This window comes from Monodelphis domestica, chromosome 8 (assembly GCF_027887165.1).
Source record: "Monodelphis domestica isolate mMonDom1 chromosome 8, mMonDom1.pri, whole genome shotgun sequence".
Classification (NCBI taxonomy): Eukaryota; Metazoa; Chordata; class Mammalia; order Didelphimorphia; family Didelphidae; genus Monodelphis; species Monodelphis domestica.
The window spans coordinates 248,486,381-248,505,383 of record NC_077234.1 but is presented as its reverse complement, the minus strand read 5'-3'; the positions used below and the strand labels follow the sequence as shown (position 1 = coordinate 248,505,383).

Genomic DNA, 19,003 nt, shown 5'->3' with positions numbered 1-19,003 from the left:
GCTTTTTCTTTTCCTTATAAATTGCCAAAGTCATAAAAACACAGACATGTAACACTTTGTAACTTGTATGTAATTCATTTGGTGGGAATTTCCTTTCTGGAGCAATGATAAAGCAGCAATGCATAGCTTTTTTTAAAACCTTAACTTAGAATTGATACTCAGTCCCAAGGCATTCGAGGTTAAATGACTTGCCCAGAGTCACACAGGTAGGAAGTTTTGGAGACCAGATTTAAATCCAGGACATCCTGTCTCTAAGCCTGGCTCTCTATCCACTGAGCCACTTACCTACTCTAAGGCATATATTTTTATAAAATTAGAATTTGGATATTCCAGAATTACATAGTTGAAGAGACCACTTGTTCAGAAAAGAACACATTTAGTAATAAAAACATGGCTGATATGTTTTTCTTTGTAGCATTAATGCCCAAGGATATTAATGGCTTACATTTCTACTATGCTCAAAGTGAGATAGATAAATAATATACTATCATCCCCATTTTGCCTATGGAAAATGTCTTGTGTCCAAGAGAAAATAAGTAACAAAGCTAAAATTACATGGATAATCAGTATTTTGGGTCCTTCACAGAAATGGTAATTCCAATACTTTTTTCACTTCATTCTTTCTTCCAGGATAGAGTTGTCACTTGAAAAAAGTCATTGTGGTCATTTAAGTTTTTTATTTAAAAAAAAGCTTCAGCCCACTTTGGTTTTAAGAATATTTTGCATGAATATCAGCAGAGAGCAGTGGGTTTCATGTACAGGCTGAATAGGATTAACATCTAATTTTAGGCTGTGAAATTTACTTCTATAGCCCAAAATAACTAAGTTCTAAATGGCGTGTTAGCATTGAGGCTAAACAAGACCATATTGAGCCATTGTAAGTATTTACACAGCAATATGTTCATTCAGTGGAACATCTCTGAAGTATTCACCTTCTTCAGTGGCCGTGAGCTTGTTAAATCCATCACAATTCACCTCTTCCCTCCTCCTCCAGCCTTTGTCCATCACAGGCTGTATCATTGTAACCTCTAGGGCCTGACCACATACATGGTACAAAATGGAAGCGTTCTCTTTTTCTGCATGAAATTGCTCTAAGGACAATACAAGGACATATTGGCTAAATATGCTTTTTCATGAGCCTATGAAAGAAGCAACTGAGATGCAAGATCAAAACAATATTGCTTTTCTGCAGAGACACCAGCTGAATGGACAAATTAAATTAAAATGCATTACAAATTACTGTAAAACTTTGACCTTACAAAGAAACTCAGAGGTTTTCTTCATTTTCCCAACATACATACACACGTATGTAGTATGTAAGATGTTTCAAAAGTATGCATCAGAATTAAGTGAAGTCTCCATCTTTTTAGATGGAAAAGCAGATCCTGGAAACTGAATTTTGCAATGATCACTCACAATGAGTCCCATTCCTTAGGTGCGAATTATTCACCACAATCAAATCCTTCAGGGATCCTCACTTTAGAAAAGTTTCCCCAGAGAGTACACTTATTTTGCATGCGTGATTCACTTTAAATTCTACTTGTTCCATTTGATTTTTTGAAAAATGTCTTCCTTTATATATTTCTAGTGGTGTGGTGGGAGAGATTATTATTAGCTATTGCGGATTCCTTTGATAACCAGCTCTTTATGATGATTGCTATATAGGGTTAAGCACTGAGTGAAATGATAGAAAAGGTGTGTTGTGGGGGCCAATATTTTCTTACTCTCTTCTGTTACTTTCTTTCCCTGAGCCTGAAATTTCATATCTGAAAAATAAGAAAGTTAAACTAAAAAGAAAGAACTTGCTATTCTAAAACCTGTTTGATAACCACGATTACATTTTTACTTAATTTCTAATCCTTCATATCTTACCTTCTACATTAGTTTTTTTTTTTTTCTGAGAAAGGGTCCATAGATTTCACCAGAATGTCAAAGTGACGCACGAAGGAAGTATTTGTTGCCTACTTTATGCTCTACAGTGTGCTCAGTGCTTTACCAACCAATATTATGATCTCACTTGATCCCCACCAGAACTCTGGCAGGTATTATTATTTATTTTTTCATTTTAGTGTTGAGGCAATTGAAGGACTACTCAGGTACTGAGTATACAAGAACACATTTGAACTCATATCTTCAGGACAGAATTGAACTCATATCTCATTGAGCTAAAACCTGGCAGCAGCATGGTGTTGCCTTTAACACCAGCAAAGGTCAAGAACACTTGAAGGAAATGATCTCTCACATCTCTCCCAGCTCTTAAATCCATCGATTTTATAAGATCTGAAGATAGTGAATCTCTCACATTGGAACTCTCTTGCCAATGGCAGCAGCTACCCAAATGGCTGTTGGTTTTGGTGATCCATGGAAGCTTTGTGCCTAGTTGGCACTGATAACCATGGTCTAATCATATTGGATCCATAACAATGGGAATTAATGACCAGGAAGGACCAGTAGGTGTGGCTGAGTCTTCTACTCCATACCATGCCTTCCAGGATTATCTCATGGCTTTCAAAGCTGATTTCAAAACCCACTTGAAAATCGACTTTGGGCCAGTGGGGGCCCGAGTGAAGGTTCTCCTCTCTAGATATATATCATTTCCCTTGTCAAGCCTCAATTGAACTCAGGAAAAGACGCTCTAGTACGAAGTGACATTCAATTCTCTCCCTATTTTCCATGGAAACTTCACACTTCTATTTGGCTTTCCAAGTCTACTAACTTTTTCAACACCTTTTCACATTTACTCCACATGCAGACAATGAACTATAGTCTATTAGACAGTGGAAGAAAAGCCTTCAGGCATCCTAGGAGGGATCCAATTCAATAACATTGTTTAAAGTTCTGTGAAATCCTAGACACAGGTCAAAAATATCAAATAGGTTTCAAATCCAACTAAGGGCAGAATTTTTGGATTGTTCTTAAATTACTACTTTATATTCTGAGAGTTGGTAATACATCAGTCAGTGATTAGTTAAACAAGTATTTATTGGGCACATACTTTGTCCCAGGACTATGCCAACAGCATAGATAAAAAGAGTATAAAAAGCCAAAAACCAAAACCAAAACCAAACAGCTCTTGCTCTCAAAGACTTTGCACTCTAATGTAGGAAAAACTTATAAATAAGTACATTTGAAAATTACAAAATGATTTAGGAAGAAGGTAATCTTTGAAAAGGATATTACTTCTGACAGCTGGAGGAGGTAGGAATATTCCCTGCACAAAGTGGGATTTGGAAGCTAAACCTTGAAGAAATACAGGAAAATGAAGAAATATAATTTAGTGTGAATATTTCCAGTTTGCTTAATAATTTTCACACTTTGATGCATATCTTATTACATGAGTGTATTCTCTATTCCTGGAATTTGTGTCCATTTGTCCTCAGTTTCTCAAAACAGGATCCAACCATGGCACTTTCAAGCTTCCTCTGTCCCTTTAGCAACTCAGGATTAGCAGTGTACCCCCTGGGAGGTCTATCGATTGCTTTTCATCTTTATTCCCTGTCTTAATTCATAGAGAATCTCAACAATGTCTCTTGTTTTCAAGTCATTTTGATGACATGTTGCAGCCTGCTTATGTTAATGATATGTTTTCCCTTCGCTGTTATGTTATCTATAATTTGAATTTTTCTGAAATGAGACTTTCCTATGATTCATAGTCACATAGCATTCCTAAAATGAATAGGTGGACATTATTACATTGGACAGTTTGAAATCATTGGAAGTATTGTATAACTTCTCCAAATCAAGCCAAGCGAATATTTAGTTCTGGGACAAGCTCTCGACTCATCAATCTGAGAATCCAAACCAAGAGACAACACAGAAGGACTAAATGGACTGTCAGTGCTACCACCTATCATAGCATTTATAATGGACACTTTTCTATTGACTTTGAAAGAAGAGAGGATAAAATTGATGCGTTTCTGTTGCTATGAATCTTGAGAACGAGGCTTGATTCAACTTTTATAACATCCACTGTGACAAAGGCATTTAGATAACCTATCCAATGGGGACTCTTTCTTTGGTTTGGACTTGATGTAATATATTTTCCCCAACATAGGCAAATGCCTTTGTTGGACACAATCTGCCGGACTGACATTTGCTAATATTCAGTAGTCAATATTATTGTGTAATTAAGTTATTTCTACAGTTTCTTTAGTCATAAAGTCTCATAGGAGTTTAACATAGTGTAAATAGAGGTGCAGTAGTAAATTCAGTAGAGTTCAATTCCAACTTCATTTATTTATTTATTTATTTTAAATTGAAAACAAACCCTTACCTTCTGTCTTGTGTGTATTGTTTTCAAGTGTATTGTTTTCAAAATACAGTGTGTGTATTGGTTTCAAGGCAGAAGAGTGGTAAGGGCTAGGCAATGGGGGTCAAGTGACTTGTCCAGGGTCACACAGTTAGGAAGTGGCTGAGATCAGATTTGAACCCAGGACCTCCTGTCTCTAGGTCTGGCTCTGAAACTACTGACTGCCCAGCTGCCCCCTCAGTTCCAATTTTACATAATCTTACCAGCTATGTGACTCTGGACAAATCACTTCCAATAGTCTTCAGATCTGCATTTTGTCCATTCAAGTCTTCCAAGATCAATAAACAATAAATTCAGCATTAATGTATATTGTATTAAAAATTGCCTGTGAGGGGGTAGCTAGGTGGCTCAGTGGATAGAGAGCCATGTCTAGAGACACTTATTAGCTTTTGACCCTGGGAAAGCTATTTATCCATTGCCCAAACTTTCTCACTCTTATACCTTAGAAATAGAATATAGTATTGATTCTAAGATGAAAGGTAAGGGTTTTATAAAAAAATAAATAGATTGTGAAAGCTATCATGTTTCCTTCATTTTTACTTCTTTGGGAAATGTAAGTCAAAATGACACTGAGGTTTTACCTCTCATCCATGACAAGGTGATAAAGGATGAAACTAATGTTAGGATAGTGGAAAGACAGGTAAATTAAGTTGCTGGTTGAGACGTGAATTGGAATTAGCATGTTGGAAAACCATTTGGAATACAAATAACGTAGTTAAAATATTCATACCCTTTCTCCAGATATTCCACTGCCAGGAAAGGAGGAAGTCATTGGCAATAAGAAAAGCTCCACATTAACTAAAATATTTATAGTAATACTTTTTGTCATAGAAAAGAACTGGAAACAAAGGAGATGTGTATCAGTTGAGGAATGACTAAAGAAATTATGGATATGAATGTAATGAAATATTACTGTGATGTAAGAAATGACAGTGATTAGTTATGGAAAGACTATATGAACTCATGCAGAGTGAAATAAGCAGAACTGAGAAAACAATGTATACAATGACTAAACAATGGAAATTGAAATGATGACAACAATACAAAAATAATGAATGTTGCCAAATTATAAAGAACAAGAATGTTTCCAAAGAAGAAATATGAGAAGACACTTGCCATCACTCCTTTCCACGGGTGTCCACCTAATTGAATGTTGGACATAAGGTCAGATTTTTTAAAATTGATTGGTTTTGCTGAATGTATTTTCTTTTCTTCCTCCTAAAACAACAAATTCTTTATTACAGGGGAAAGGATCTCTGGGAAGGGTAAGCAGATGGGGAAGAGAAAATCTATATAATAAAATATATAAAAATAATTAAAAATTTTTTAAGTATCTTTGTGTTAGTAAAAGAAACTTTTCATAAAGTACTATAGAAATAATAATATTATAAGATTTTAAGCTATAAGAGACCTTAGAGATTATGCAGTCCAGTCTCCCCATTTTATTGATAAGGAAACTACAAAAAGCTAAGAAGATTAAATAACTTACCTATAGTCACAGAAATAGTAACTGGTAGACCTAGAATTTGAATTCAGCACTTTTTACTGTAAAATAATTTTTCTACCATATTAGGATGAAAAGTAAGTAGCCATATAGATATTTGCTTCATTTACTTCTTTGGGGAGATGGGAAAAGAAACACCATTTATAACTATCTATAATACAAGTAATTATATCTTATATTATTATGACAGATTACATAGAAAAATGAGTTCAAGGAGGAGCAGGAGGTAGGGAAAGGCTCCTTTGTATTATTTAAGGTATTTTGTTGGATGGAGGATACTAAAAAGACAAATTATGACTAGGCCCAATAAATTTAAATAATACTCCTAATAAATAATAGTCATAAAATAGGCATGATCTTATTAAAACAACTACATATAATTTAAAGTACAAAAATTTCATGTGACAATGTCATTCTGATATAGCCAGTCCTATTCTCCGCAGCCAAGTTCTATTGCTAATAGAATTCTCACTGTCCTCCTCTCTTAATAATTGTTATCAGTAAGATGTTATCAGAAGTTGGTTTCTAAAGTTTAAATGAAATCTGAACTAAAGAGGTAGTTGTGTGAGGAGAGCTTCCAGAAAAGAAGAAATGAAGAATGAAGATATCAGAACTTGGAGCTCTCAATGGAGGGGTGAAAACTAATTAGCAAATTAGAAAAAAAAAAAGAATCCATAATAAAAAGCCTCTCTAATGGAGTTGAAACGAACAGAGTTAGAACACAAAAATTCTGAAAAGGAGAAAAATCTGGCAGAGGAGACACAAAAGGCAACATTAAAAGAAGCCACGAATTCTCTCTGAGCCAAAGTAACTGAACTTGAAGACAGGATGCATGGAGATAGGTTAAGGATCAGAGGTCTCCCTGAAGACTATACAAATAAAAAAAAAGAAATCTAAATACTACAATGCAGAAGAAAACAAAACCTTCCAGGACTTCTCCAGAAAACCCTAGTACTTTAAAGCTTCAAGGGCCAAAGAAGCTAAATCACAAAGCTAAATTTTTATAATTTCAAAGACAAATAATAAATTTTGGAAGCATCTAGGAGAAAGACTTTGAAATATAAAGGAAAGTAATTCAGATACAGTAATTGAAGGAGACTTTTACTCAGGTACTAGAAATTGCAGAAGGGAATGGAATAATATATTCTGAAAAGCAATACTTAGGCTGCAACCCAAAATGACATAACCTGAAAACCTGAGCCAAAGCATCAATTAACAGAGATGGATGTTCAACAACAGAAACACATTTCAGGCATTCTTATTTAAAAAAAAAGGGAAAAAAGAGAAAGATGTGAGCTTTATCCATCTGGCAAACACCATAAGAAATGTAAATAAGTACAGCTCCCAAGTAGAATCCAAGTAATAATATCAATTAACTCATCTTGAAGATACTTTTAAAAAGGAAAGAGATAAACAGCAACCCTAGAGGTAAAAGTAAAAAAAAAATAAACAAAGAAGAATCATCAAGTTTTTTTTTTGATTCTTAAAGAATGGGAAGGAATAAAGTATATAGGCAGAACTTAAAGAAACAGGAGAAATGACAGAAGTGATGGTCGAATATCAGAAATGAAATGCTATGGACAAAATCCTCTCACTCCCCCCTCACAAATGAATCAGTGTATTTTATGTGACAGAATAACAGAAGGATGCATAAATGATGAGAAGGGAGGTGGGAGACAGAGGGAACAGATGATGCCCCACTAGCAAGTCCATGGGTGAATAGAAAAGAGATGGTAATTCCTCCAGTTTTCTCAGCAAAGGGGGAAACTGTAAGATAATGGGAGAAGCATTGAATATGGGATACTGAATGGGGAAATGTGACTCCAGTTGGACTAATGGGAGTCTTCATGAAGGAGACTCCCATGAAGAATAGGTATGTGCCCTCAATGAAAAATGTGGTATGCAAAATGAGTTCAGTCACGGGTTTTCGGTTCATTAGACGTTTACCTTTTATCAGAAAGTGTTGTTTCTCCACGGGCAACATCCTCGCCCAGGTTATGGGGATTAGAGAACTCCTGAGGGCAGCTGGCACTGAGAATGGTGGTGGTGGTAGGTTGAGGGGAATCCAGAGATGACTTTTGAGAGGGAAAATGAACAACAAAACGATTGAAATTGAATGCTATGAAACTATGAAACTATAAAACGATACCCCTTTGAGGAGATGTGGGACTATGTATGTGGAGGTTTACATAGAATGTTTGACATTTTTCCTGTTAATATGTTGGTTACTTTTCCTGAAATGCTTTCCAATTCTTTTTGTTTGTTTGTTTCATTTAGAAATTCCATGTTATAAACAATGGCTCACTGGGAAGGTGTAAAAGAATGATGGTAACATTGGTAAATGTTGTGATACAAAGCAAAAGCTATACAAATTTATTTTCAAAGAAACTAATGTTTTAAAGAAGACTTGCATCAATGGAAAGAGTTTCTATACTGAGAGTTCCTTCACTGTTGAAATTGGAAATGCACTCAAGGGCACACAAACATACAATTTTGTTCCTGTCTCAACACTTCACATTCTTTAAGTAAATGTGATTTAGGTTGTCCATAAATTATGAGTTCTTTGAGGGCAGGGACTCATCTCTAGACTCCTAGCAACTAACAGAGTGCCCTCTGCATTTGGTTATTTAATAAATACTTACTTAATTGAATCAGCCTGATCAAATTGAAATTTAAATAGTGATAAAGAATTGCCTCATTATGATATCCCTCCAGATGAATTTCCTGCGGCAAAACACAGTTCTGGAAATATCAATAATATTTGTACCATGTAATATATGCAATAGTTACGTTTCCTTTTTATTCATTGTGACCTCCCCTTTTTCTACAGTAACTGAAAATCCTTTTTTCTTGTTTGAGAAAATAATCATATAACCATAGATGCCAAACATAATAGATAATGTATTTCATTATTTTACTTTCATTCTCCATTCAATAGTATACAGTGTTGGGAAAAAGTGAGAGTCTTTCTTGGGAGTATGAGGCTACTTTCTCATCATTCTTCCCTATTTATTCGAGCTCATGGTTCTTCCTTTAATTGCTGTAATTGGGTATGTAGAATTCCAGCAATATTGAGAATGGCATCTCTTTCTTTCCTTGACCTTGAAATATCAGTGACCTCTATATTTGCTATAGATTAACTATAAATGATTGATGAATGGTTGGCACTTATCTAAGCAATAAGAAATATGTTATTGATGACATTTGAGTGTACTCTGGGGCATACTAATATTTCACATTGATTGTTGCTTATTTGGAGCCTGGGGTGATGATTCTCTATCAGAGCTATATATTGATCTACCTGATCTGGATCATGTTAATAAATCGGTGTATAGTTTATATAATCTTATAATCAATCTTTAAGAGTTAGTATTGACCTCTTGTCTACATATTCGAGGATAAGAGTGCTTACTAATTTCAGTCTAATACTCTCATATTAGAAAAAACTCATTTGTTATTGAATTTTATAACACATTCTTTTTAAATAAAAAAGATGCAACCCCTTTTCAGTCCTTATGATTGCTGTATATGATCAAAATAACTTTTTTATCTCCCCAATTTCAAAAATGTCTGCCCGCTATGACTAGTAACTATAACCTATTAAAAAAAAAAAGTATAGCATCAAATCTGAGTTCTTGGTGTTGACAAGTGAAATAAATGAATAATAAGATAAAATAAAATAAGGCAGTGAAATAAATGAAAATGAAGTTTTCCTAACACAGTTATAACATCCAGAACAACTGGGTTCATTATGTTGGAAAATAACAGTGAAATAAATGTAAATGAAGATTTAATAATACAATTTGGAATGGAGGGAAAGTCAAAGAAATAACCTATTGTGTGTGTGGGGGCAAACCTAGTGTATCTAGTTTATTATTGCTGACTTTAATAACATAGCTATACTATAGGGATGAGATCTAATCCTGTGATTTCATCAGTTAAAAGAATTCCCAAATAATGGTTGATATTGAGTAAAATCTGGACTTTCAAAGAAGTATAAAATCTTTGCAAGGCTATAAAAACTTTGGCTATCTTCCCGTAGGTCCATCATGTATACTTCCAGTGAAAAGATTGTTTTACTCATTTGGTATAACTTGCCTAGGAGAAGTTTAGGACATAATTCACTATTAAGATTCACTGACTATAATTTCAGATCAAAAGAGAATGCAAGAGGATTAACTTCAGTGTACTAATGTGATGGAATAGTTCAATAGATGTCTTCTGGTTTAATTAATTTGGACAGAGATTTATTGGATACTTTCATCTTAAAAATTCTTCTCCATCCATTCATCTTCTTTTACAAAATGAATGAGCATAGCTTTTTTAGTTGTTCCTGTAGTGAACCTCAAAGCTACCTGAATAAATGATCCATTTTAAAAGCTCCACATATAAAAACTTTATTTTGTTAAGGAGAACTTTTGCTAAAGTGTCAGAGGAATATAATATAATCAATGGACAGCCTTACAGTTAGGAAGGTGTAATACATACTTTACCTCTGACACATACAAGTTTTATGACCTTGGGCAAGTCATCCACTCATTGCTTCAGCCAACTCCCTAAAATTAGAAGTAAAGAGTTGCCATATCAGCAACTTCTTACATCAACAAAATCACACAAGTCTGAATAAAGAAAAAATACAACCCCCAAATTCAAAGCACAATCTATAATTAATTTCAAAGAGGCAAATCGAAATGCATTTCTCTTAATTTTGTTTGCATGTTTTCTTTTTAGTGAATCTCCTGGATTCAAAAGCTATTCAAGGGGAGCTGGGCTGGATCTCCTACCCAGCACATGGGGTAAGTTCAGTGAATTGATATATTTGCATTGTTTTTCTATAATATGCTATTGACATTGATTCTTTAGAAAACTCTTTTGCTAGCTGGTATATTCTAAAAATGGAAGTTTTTGTAAAGCTGAGGTATTTTGATTGAAATTCTGAGGAATTACATTTTCAATATTTTTAGACTGAAAGACATTTAGATTATGTTTTTATCCAGTGAGACTCTTGAATTGATATTTTGACTAATTTTTCCCTGCTGAAATTTGCAGTGATTTTACCGAAGTGATTGTATCAACGGATTATTTTGGCATCTTTTATATTATATTCATTGAACCATTTTCAACTTTTGAGTTGTGATATGTTATATAAATATTTTAACATTTGAAGTGATATAAAATGCTTTTTTCAAGTTGTTCAGTAATTGCACCAAAAAGGTATTTGAATCAACTTTTAAAGACTTTGAGAACTTTCCAATTAATATTATGAAATTTTAAAAAATGCTTCATTGATGGCTATTTTGAGATTGACTATGAAGGCTTATATATTTGGAGGAGAAACATGTTCCTAAATTTCTTTGTTTTAAATAATTCCAGGTTGTCTAGTTTAGATCAGTTGAAACTAGGACATTTTATTTTTGTGGGGGAAAAAGCCCTTGTGGTTCTGACTTTAAATCTTAAGCTTCTCTAAAAAAGTCCAGTGATTTTATGAGCAAGAGACAGATTAGCAAAGTGTGTGGCCTTTAGGTGCCCTCGTGGTTTTCCAGTTACCTCTTTGATTGTGCCCTTTTTTCATATATCATTCCCCAGGAAATGGAGGGAAAGGAGGCACACATTTGAAAGCCTATTCTATTTGAAAGGTTTCTGTAAAATTGTAGGATGAAATCTGAAACAAATTTCTTCCCTTCCTTTCCAGTTATAGGTTGTGGACAAGTTAGAGCTCTAATATTATTTTGTGTGTGTATATACATCATGTATACATATAATACCATACTATAAATATTTAGACATATATATTATATAGATATAAATCTATATATAATATATAGATTATAGATACATATCTATATAGATATATATAGATACAGAGATATAGAGAGAGAGCCCACAAAAGCATATGTTTCTTTTACTTTTATGAATTATTTTTCAAACAAACCACAGCCTCTTCATTTAAAAGTGTCACTATGTCAAATTTCATTTCTTTGGTTCTATAGATATATTATATATTTTATACCAGCTCCTTTCCTTTTTTCCAAATGATGCTTTATATTGAGGATGCTTCATGCATCTGTCATCTTCATATTTGTTTCTCTTCTTGGAACACCTGATATTGACAAATGCCAAATTGCCTAGTTTGTTCTGCAGAATATCACATAATCTGTGTTTCATTAATTGGTCTGGACCACAGGGCAGGCAACAATCTGGTATCCTTTTAGGTGTAAAATGATTCAAGTGGTTAGGATAAAAGTAAAAGTTTCGTGGTTGAGATGTGTGAAGTTAGAACTTAGTTTTTACATAAGGAAATTCTTTTTTTTAAATTAGATCCTCATAGTCAACTATAACTCTAGTTTTTATTTTTGAGAAAATATAAAATTCTATTTGATACATTGTTTAGGAATTAGCTCGATGGAAGCCCCCCCCCCAAATGCAGCTTTGATTAATTTAACATGAACTTCAGGGCATAAAAACTAAGCGACTTAGTAGACCTGAATTTGAGAAAAGTTAAGTGACTTTGTCATGGTCACATGGACACATATTGAGTGTCAGAGGACAGACTTAAACTCAGATTTTCCTAACTTCAAGACTATCACTTTTTCCTTAAGTATATTGGCCCTCTGTTTAAATATTTATATCAAGATTAAAGTTTCTATTTCATTATTTTCAGTTGACTGTCAGGAAAATATGGATTTGTGGGTCTGGCATGCCCAGAAAAGATACTTGGATCTCAATTTGAATATTGTTCAAGATTTTTTAAAAAGTTGGCATTCTTATTCAGCTGAAAATGTTTGATGGCGGAGTTTCCTAGAAGTAAACCATTTAGAGGATCATCCTATCCGCTAGCTCTCTCTCTTGTTGTCTCTTCCTGGCCCTCACTCCTAAAACCCGAAGGAGAATTTCTGCCATGAACCATTCTTAGTTTCAAATTCTGCTTCCCTTTTGCCTCAGAAAGCCTCTTTCTGTTTCATTGGCAGCCCTTCTGCTCTACGACTTTGCTCTATTGATCTGTCTGCAGCTGTGATTCCCCTGCCTCTGATGCCTAAAAGCACAAGAAGCAAAACAGCTGGCGTAGCTATAGTACACCATCCTAGAAACTTCCAGGGGGGGGGGACAAACAAAAGCCCCCAATTGGTCATGATACCCTACACCCCATTTTTGGGGGAAGGATAAAAGCAAAAAATGTACAAAAACATTACACATTTATGGTGAATGTGGTACTTTAAAATTTGGGAAGGGGGGAATTGTTTGAGATTCATGATGTCAAACTAGAATTGTCATGAGGAAATTGATGATATTATTAATTTAAAATGCACTAATATTTCCTTACAAAGAAATGGGTAGAATAGAATGGTTCCACATTAAATCGTCCTTCAATATGTAATAGAATCAATCTCTCGATTGACTTAGCTAATTCTTCTTATTCTGGGAGCCATCCATTTGCCTACATATCAAAACGTGGTCATTTTAGTGTTAAGAAAAACTCTAACAATTGGAGTTTTTATTGTGACTATACTTGCCATGAAATATGGTGTAGTAATAGGTGGAAACATCTTTTTATAGCCATTTTTATGTTAATGAAGCCTGGTAAACAGTCCTGCATCTGTTTGACGGTTACCTAAAATATGAACTTAAACCTCAGTGGAAAAACATTATAATAAAGATGTCACATCATATTGAAACATTGCTAATACTGCCATTGTGATTTACAAGGTAAAGCTAATAGAGCTATACTCGGGGCAGTGATTCACTAAATATTATGTTGGGAGAATACCAGCCCTTTTCCTAAGTTTAACAGGATTCTCATCAGAATCTGCAAAGGCAAGTCTACTGAAGTATTTTTTTCTTTCTTTTTTATAGAATGAAAATTTAAAAAAATAAGTGATATTATTTCCAATTTGTCCTTCCTGGGCTAATTATTTTAATTTGATATTATAAAAGTATTCTATTCTAGGAAAAACAGAAATGTGTGGTGACACAATCAGTTTTACTTCATTCGTTCATTCATATGTATGTATGTATATTATATATGTGTGTATAGGCATGTGTGTGTTATGAATGTATATACCATATATATGTATACATACTCAAATAGTGCTTTTGTTTTCATAAATCTCAACCACTAACCTGTATGCCTAATGATGAATTAGAGAGTATTTCTCTGATCACATTACAAAAAATAAATTTTGAATATGAATTACTGAGATCTTATTCATAATCAGAGGAGAATATAGAACAATATCTATGAGAAAAAAAGTCTCCTGATTTGTAGTCTAGTGCCAAATCTCCCCCAAGAAACCTTATGAGGAAAGTCTAATGGAATTGGGGTTATGTAGCCTGAATAAACGAAGGATGGGGTAGGATTAATGTGCAAATATGTGAAGGGATATTATTCCAATGGTAGGGAGCACCTGCTCAGTTTTCCACTGAGGGATTTGAGTAAGATGCAAGGACATTCTGGCACTATGATTTACAAAACCCCAAACACATCTCTAAGGGAAATAGGGAATATTCTTTGGAAGCTGTTTAAGGAAAGCATAACCTAGCTTGTATGCCTTAATTAATTAATTGTTTTTTTTACTTAGAGTCAAATTAGTTCTTTAGCCCTTAGTTTCATTTCCTAGTTTTCTGACTGATTATTCTTCTATTGCAAGCTAGACATCTATAGATGCATGTATATGTATGTATGTGTCTACGTATGCCTGCATATATAATAGAGATAGAAACATGAATAGATAAAAGAGAGTATTATGTTATATAGGTCAAATTAGCATTTTATATGTATCTTCAAAATAATTTTTTCCCTCTAATTAAAAGGATAGAACTCATAGTATAGAATTTTTTTTAACCCTTACCTTCCGTCTTAGAATCAATATGGTGTATTGGCTCCAAGGCAGAAGAGTGGTAAGGGCTAGGCAATGGGGGTCAAGTGACTTGGCCAGGATCACACAGCTGGGAAGTGTCTGAGGCCAGATTTGAATCTAGGACCTCCCATTTCTAGGGTTGACTCTCAATCCACCCAGCTGCCTGATAGTATAGGATTTTTATTAATTTTAATAAAATATATATCACTATTAACTCAATAAACACTTAAAATCCTATTTTGGAATTTGCTCCTTTATCAAACAATACTTTAAAAATTAATTTAAACTTTTCTTCATTTTTTTATATTTGACCAAAACAGAAAAAATTGAATTCCTAAATCATTACTTCTGGATTTTTTCTTTCTTTCTTTTTTCTTTCTTTCATTTTTTCTCTTTGGACTTCCAGATCATCTGATGCCACCATAGCTAGGTAATAAGTAAGCCATACTATCAAACTCTTGAAGATAAATATTGAGGAAAGAATCTTGTTTTTCCTCCAAATGGTTTTCTATGTGGTACATACAATACTTTTATTTAATAGATTCATGTTATTCCAAATTTGACCAGTCTGCATTTTGCCTTACTATTCTGAATTGTGCTACTCTGAAAAAGAGTTACATACTCCTTTCCCCATAATAAGAATTCTTTATGTCTACACCAGTTTGACCTGTCTCATGGTCAACTGGTTAAAATTACTAAATAAGACAAGGTAAACTTGAGAAAAGAGAAGAGCCAAGAGCTATTCATCTTATCCCACAATTATCCATACAGTGCTTTATAGTGAGGTGCCTTCCTCACTATATGTATGTATGTATGTATGTATGTATGTATGTAACTATGATGTAAAGAATACAAATAAAAATTAGGAAATGGAGATTCAGAATTGTTAAGTGACCTTTTGATGTTAAGACATTAAGAATCACACCTTATATTTCCAAAATGCTTTAAGGTTTTTTTGGGGGGGAAACCTACTTTCATCATAAATTTAAAAGACCTTGTTGAATATTAGTCCCCTTCCCACATATTTGGGATCCAGTCAAAATGGCCTCCTGTCTATTACTCACTCATTTTGCTTTGACTGTCCTCCATATCAGAGAGAATTTCCTTAATTCTTCCTCATAGAGTCCTTCCTTTTCTTTAAACTCAGACACCATCTTCTTCATGAAGCCTTTATTGATTCCCATCCCTCAACACCTGATTGTGCCCTCATTCCCATGGTATAGTGCCTTATATTTAACTGCTTTGTGCATCTATCTATTGATCTATCAATCTATCTAATAATAATTGCCAACATTTCTGTAGCATTCTATACTCTAGCCACTCTGCTAAGTAGCTTACAATTATCTCATTTGAACCTCACAACTCTGGAAGGTAGATACTGTTTTTCTTTTTATTTTACAGATAAGGAAACTGAGGCAAACAGGATTTGGATTTGTTTGGATCCAGGTCTTCCTGACTCCAGGACTAAGTGTCTACAAACACATGTGCACACACACACACACACACACACACACACACACACACACACATCTTTCCCATTAGATTACACATTAGAATAAAAATTCCTTAATGCCTAACACCAAGAGTTAATGAAATAATAAGCATCTGTGATATTTAGTAATTATATTTAATAAATAATGGTTTATTGATTAATTATTACTATGTTAATTTTCTAGATGAAGAAAAAGCTTTAGAAAAGGGAAGTTACTTGTATAGTGGGACTGCAGAACTATCGGCAAAGAAGTCAGGCTTATGTCTTCTGATTCCCATGTTTTTCCATCGACTCTGCCTCTGCTTGGCTGGCCTAGGCTAGGGAATGATTAGAAGCCATCAAGCCTGCTCTGTGCATTCACAGCACAAGGCATCTGCATTTTAAACCTTTTTATTCTGTCAGTCTACCAGACAGACACAGAAATTCTGTCTGCATATGTCATTTTGAAAGGGGAAAAGTAGACCTACTTAGTCTTTACTTGGTGTATTATTGATATGCTGATTAAGCATAGTACAACTAATCATTAACCACAATTCACTTAAATTATAGAAGCACAGATGGGAGGGAGTAAGGACACTGAGGGATAAGAAAAAAGCACACTGATATTTGCTATTAATAGATAATAATGGGCAATCAATATCATCAGGATTCAAGAAAGCCTTCCCCCAACTCTGCTAAAACTCTGTTAATGAGAAAAAGAGTCAGAGACAAAAAGAAATACAGAGAGAGAGAGAGAGAGAGAGATAGAGAGAGAGAGAGAGAGAGAGAGAGAGAGAGAGAGAGAGAGAGAGAGAGAGAGAGGAATAGAAGTTCCTTGATCTATGAGATTTGCATTGCATGTTTTTTACAAGTTTTGTTTTTATTAAATAACTACAAAAAAGAATCACTATTGCTTTGACTTATGCAATATTGTTAATAAGCTGATTGATATTAAGAAGCTTTATTTTTTGAAGAATCTATGAATATATCCCATATTGTTGGAATATGAATTATTCAACTATATCTTTCTTTTGGAAAAAAGTCCTATAAAATTTATCAAAAAGTTATAATTATCCATCCTTAAAATACTGGCTATATTACTTTGAGCTAGGGTTGGAGTATGTTGGGACTTGAATTCTACCCAAAATCATGCTTGTTGGAAACACAAAGTATAAATCGTTCCTGTATATGTACTGAGGTTCTTATCAGTGATGAATTGCTGAAACAGAAGCAGTCTATTGTGAATTGATTGAGAACTATGACAAATGTAGGACTCCTGCTAATCTATTTCAAGGACTCCCTATAAAAAGGCAGATTAAGAATACAGCTCAATACTTTCCTCTCACTTCTGTAATTTCTCCAAATGAACTTTTGGAATTAGCATACCTTCTGTGGTTTCCCAAGCAGTTTATGTATCTTCATGCAAGAGACTGTGGGATGGCAAAGATGAGATTATGCTTTTGGAAGGAGTATTGACTCTGGAGTTAATGAACTATGTTCTAAATTCACCCCAGATGCTGGCAACACAAATAGACAAATCACTCATCTTCCTGAGTCTTAATTTCTTCATCTGTAAAATGACCATTTTGCACTAGTTTGGAAGTTCTTATGTCTTTAGATCTCTGATCCGATGGAGATATTTACTTGACTTTTTGAAGTCTAGGAAAAATCATTCTAAGATGTCTCAGGTTTGTGCTTAGAAAATAAAACAGGTGCTTAAAATATAGATGATGCAGAGAGTCAGCTGAGCTATAACAGTTGTGGAGTCTGGACCTTCTACTCCCATGAGGCTCAGAATTTTTTTCAGGCTTATTTTACGCACCTTTCCTGCAGTTGAGGAAATGATATAATTGGTTTTGGCTTCGTATTATGCATGAAATAACATTACACATGCTAGTTTACAATTTCTTCCTGTTTTCTCCAAATAATATGCTTAATAGCTGACCCATGTCACCTTGTTGCACTATGCTCATGAAGTTTGAGATATTAAAGAATTTAGATTCGAGCATGTCTTTAGAATGGCAGAATTCTCTTTAGGATGTTTGTAGCTGTATTTGTTATCTATAACACACTACTAGTGCGCACATACTGGCATCAAATAGAAAAGAAATCCCCTAAACACTTAAATTATTTTGGTTTAGACTTGAATGAGAATCCAGGTAGAGTAAGCTAAAATAGATCAAATGACCTCTGTTCGTTAAAAAAAGTAGTTTTTTTCCTAAATTTTATTACAAAATACCTAAGAATGGAAATCATGGAAAATAATTTGAAAATGATCCAGTGTGTATTTCCTGACTGGTACCGTGTACTCTACCTTTAATATAGAAGTTATTAATGTGATTATTCATGGAGCCTGATTGTTACCAATTTTATCTACTGGATTTCTAGTTTTCGCTGTTTGTGAATGGTGTCTGAAATGCATAAGGAGTATTTTGACAACTGGTTGTCAGAAATAACCACCTGGGATTCTATCTTTGTGAATCACAGTGTAAATGTTCCTTCTGAGGCTGAATAGCTTTTCCAGGAAAATCAGACTTTCTGAGACATATGCTGTGCGATTCTTGGTCACAGACACATTTTCTGCTTGGGATACATTCTAAATAGGTCATTTTTACCTCTTTTTCCCGTTGACCTTCCAAAGAAGTCTGTCGGATTAATTTAGAACATGACAAAATTCTGTAATATTTTGTTGTCATTTTCTCAAACTAATATACTCACTAAAGGATGAAAAAGGAACAAAAAGTGCATAGTAAGTAGATTCATAGGAGAACTTCTGTTCGACATCAATTTTGAAATCATCCTTTTGTTTTTGTTCTGGCTTGGCATATATTGATTTTCCACAGCTTTCCCAAGAAAATCTTCTT

The 19,003-nt window shown here is 34.1% G+C and overlaps 1 protein-coding gene across 1 annotated transcript in view; it reads left to right on the top strand.

Moving 5' to 3' along the window:
• Positions 1-19,003, top strand: part of EPHA3 (EPH receptor A3) — a 397,715-nt gene that overhangs the window by 14,346 nt on the left and 364,366 nt on the right. Inside the window, exon 2 of the mRNA XM_007500776.3 lies at positions 10,545-10,609. Within this exon, the coding sequence (XP_007500838.1) occupies positions 10,545-10,609 (65 nt within the window). The remainder of the gene's footprint in view (positions 1-10,544; positions 10,610-19,003) is intronic.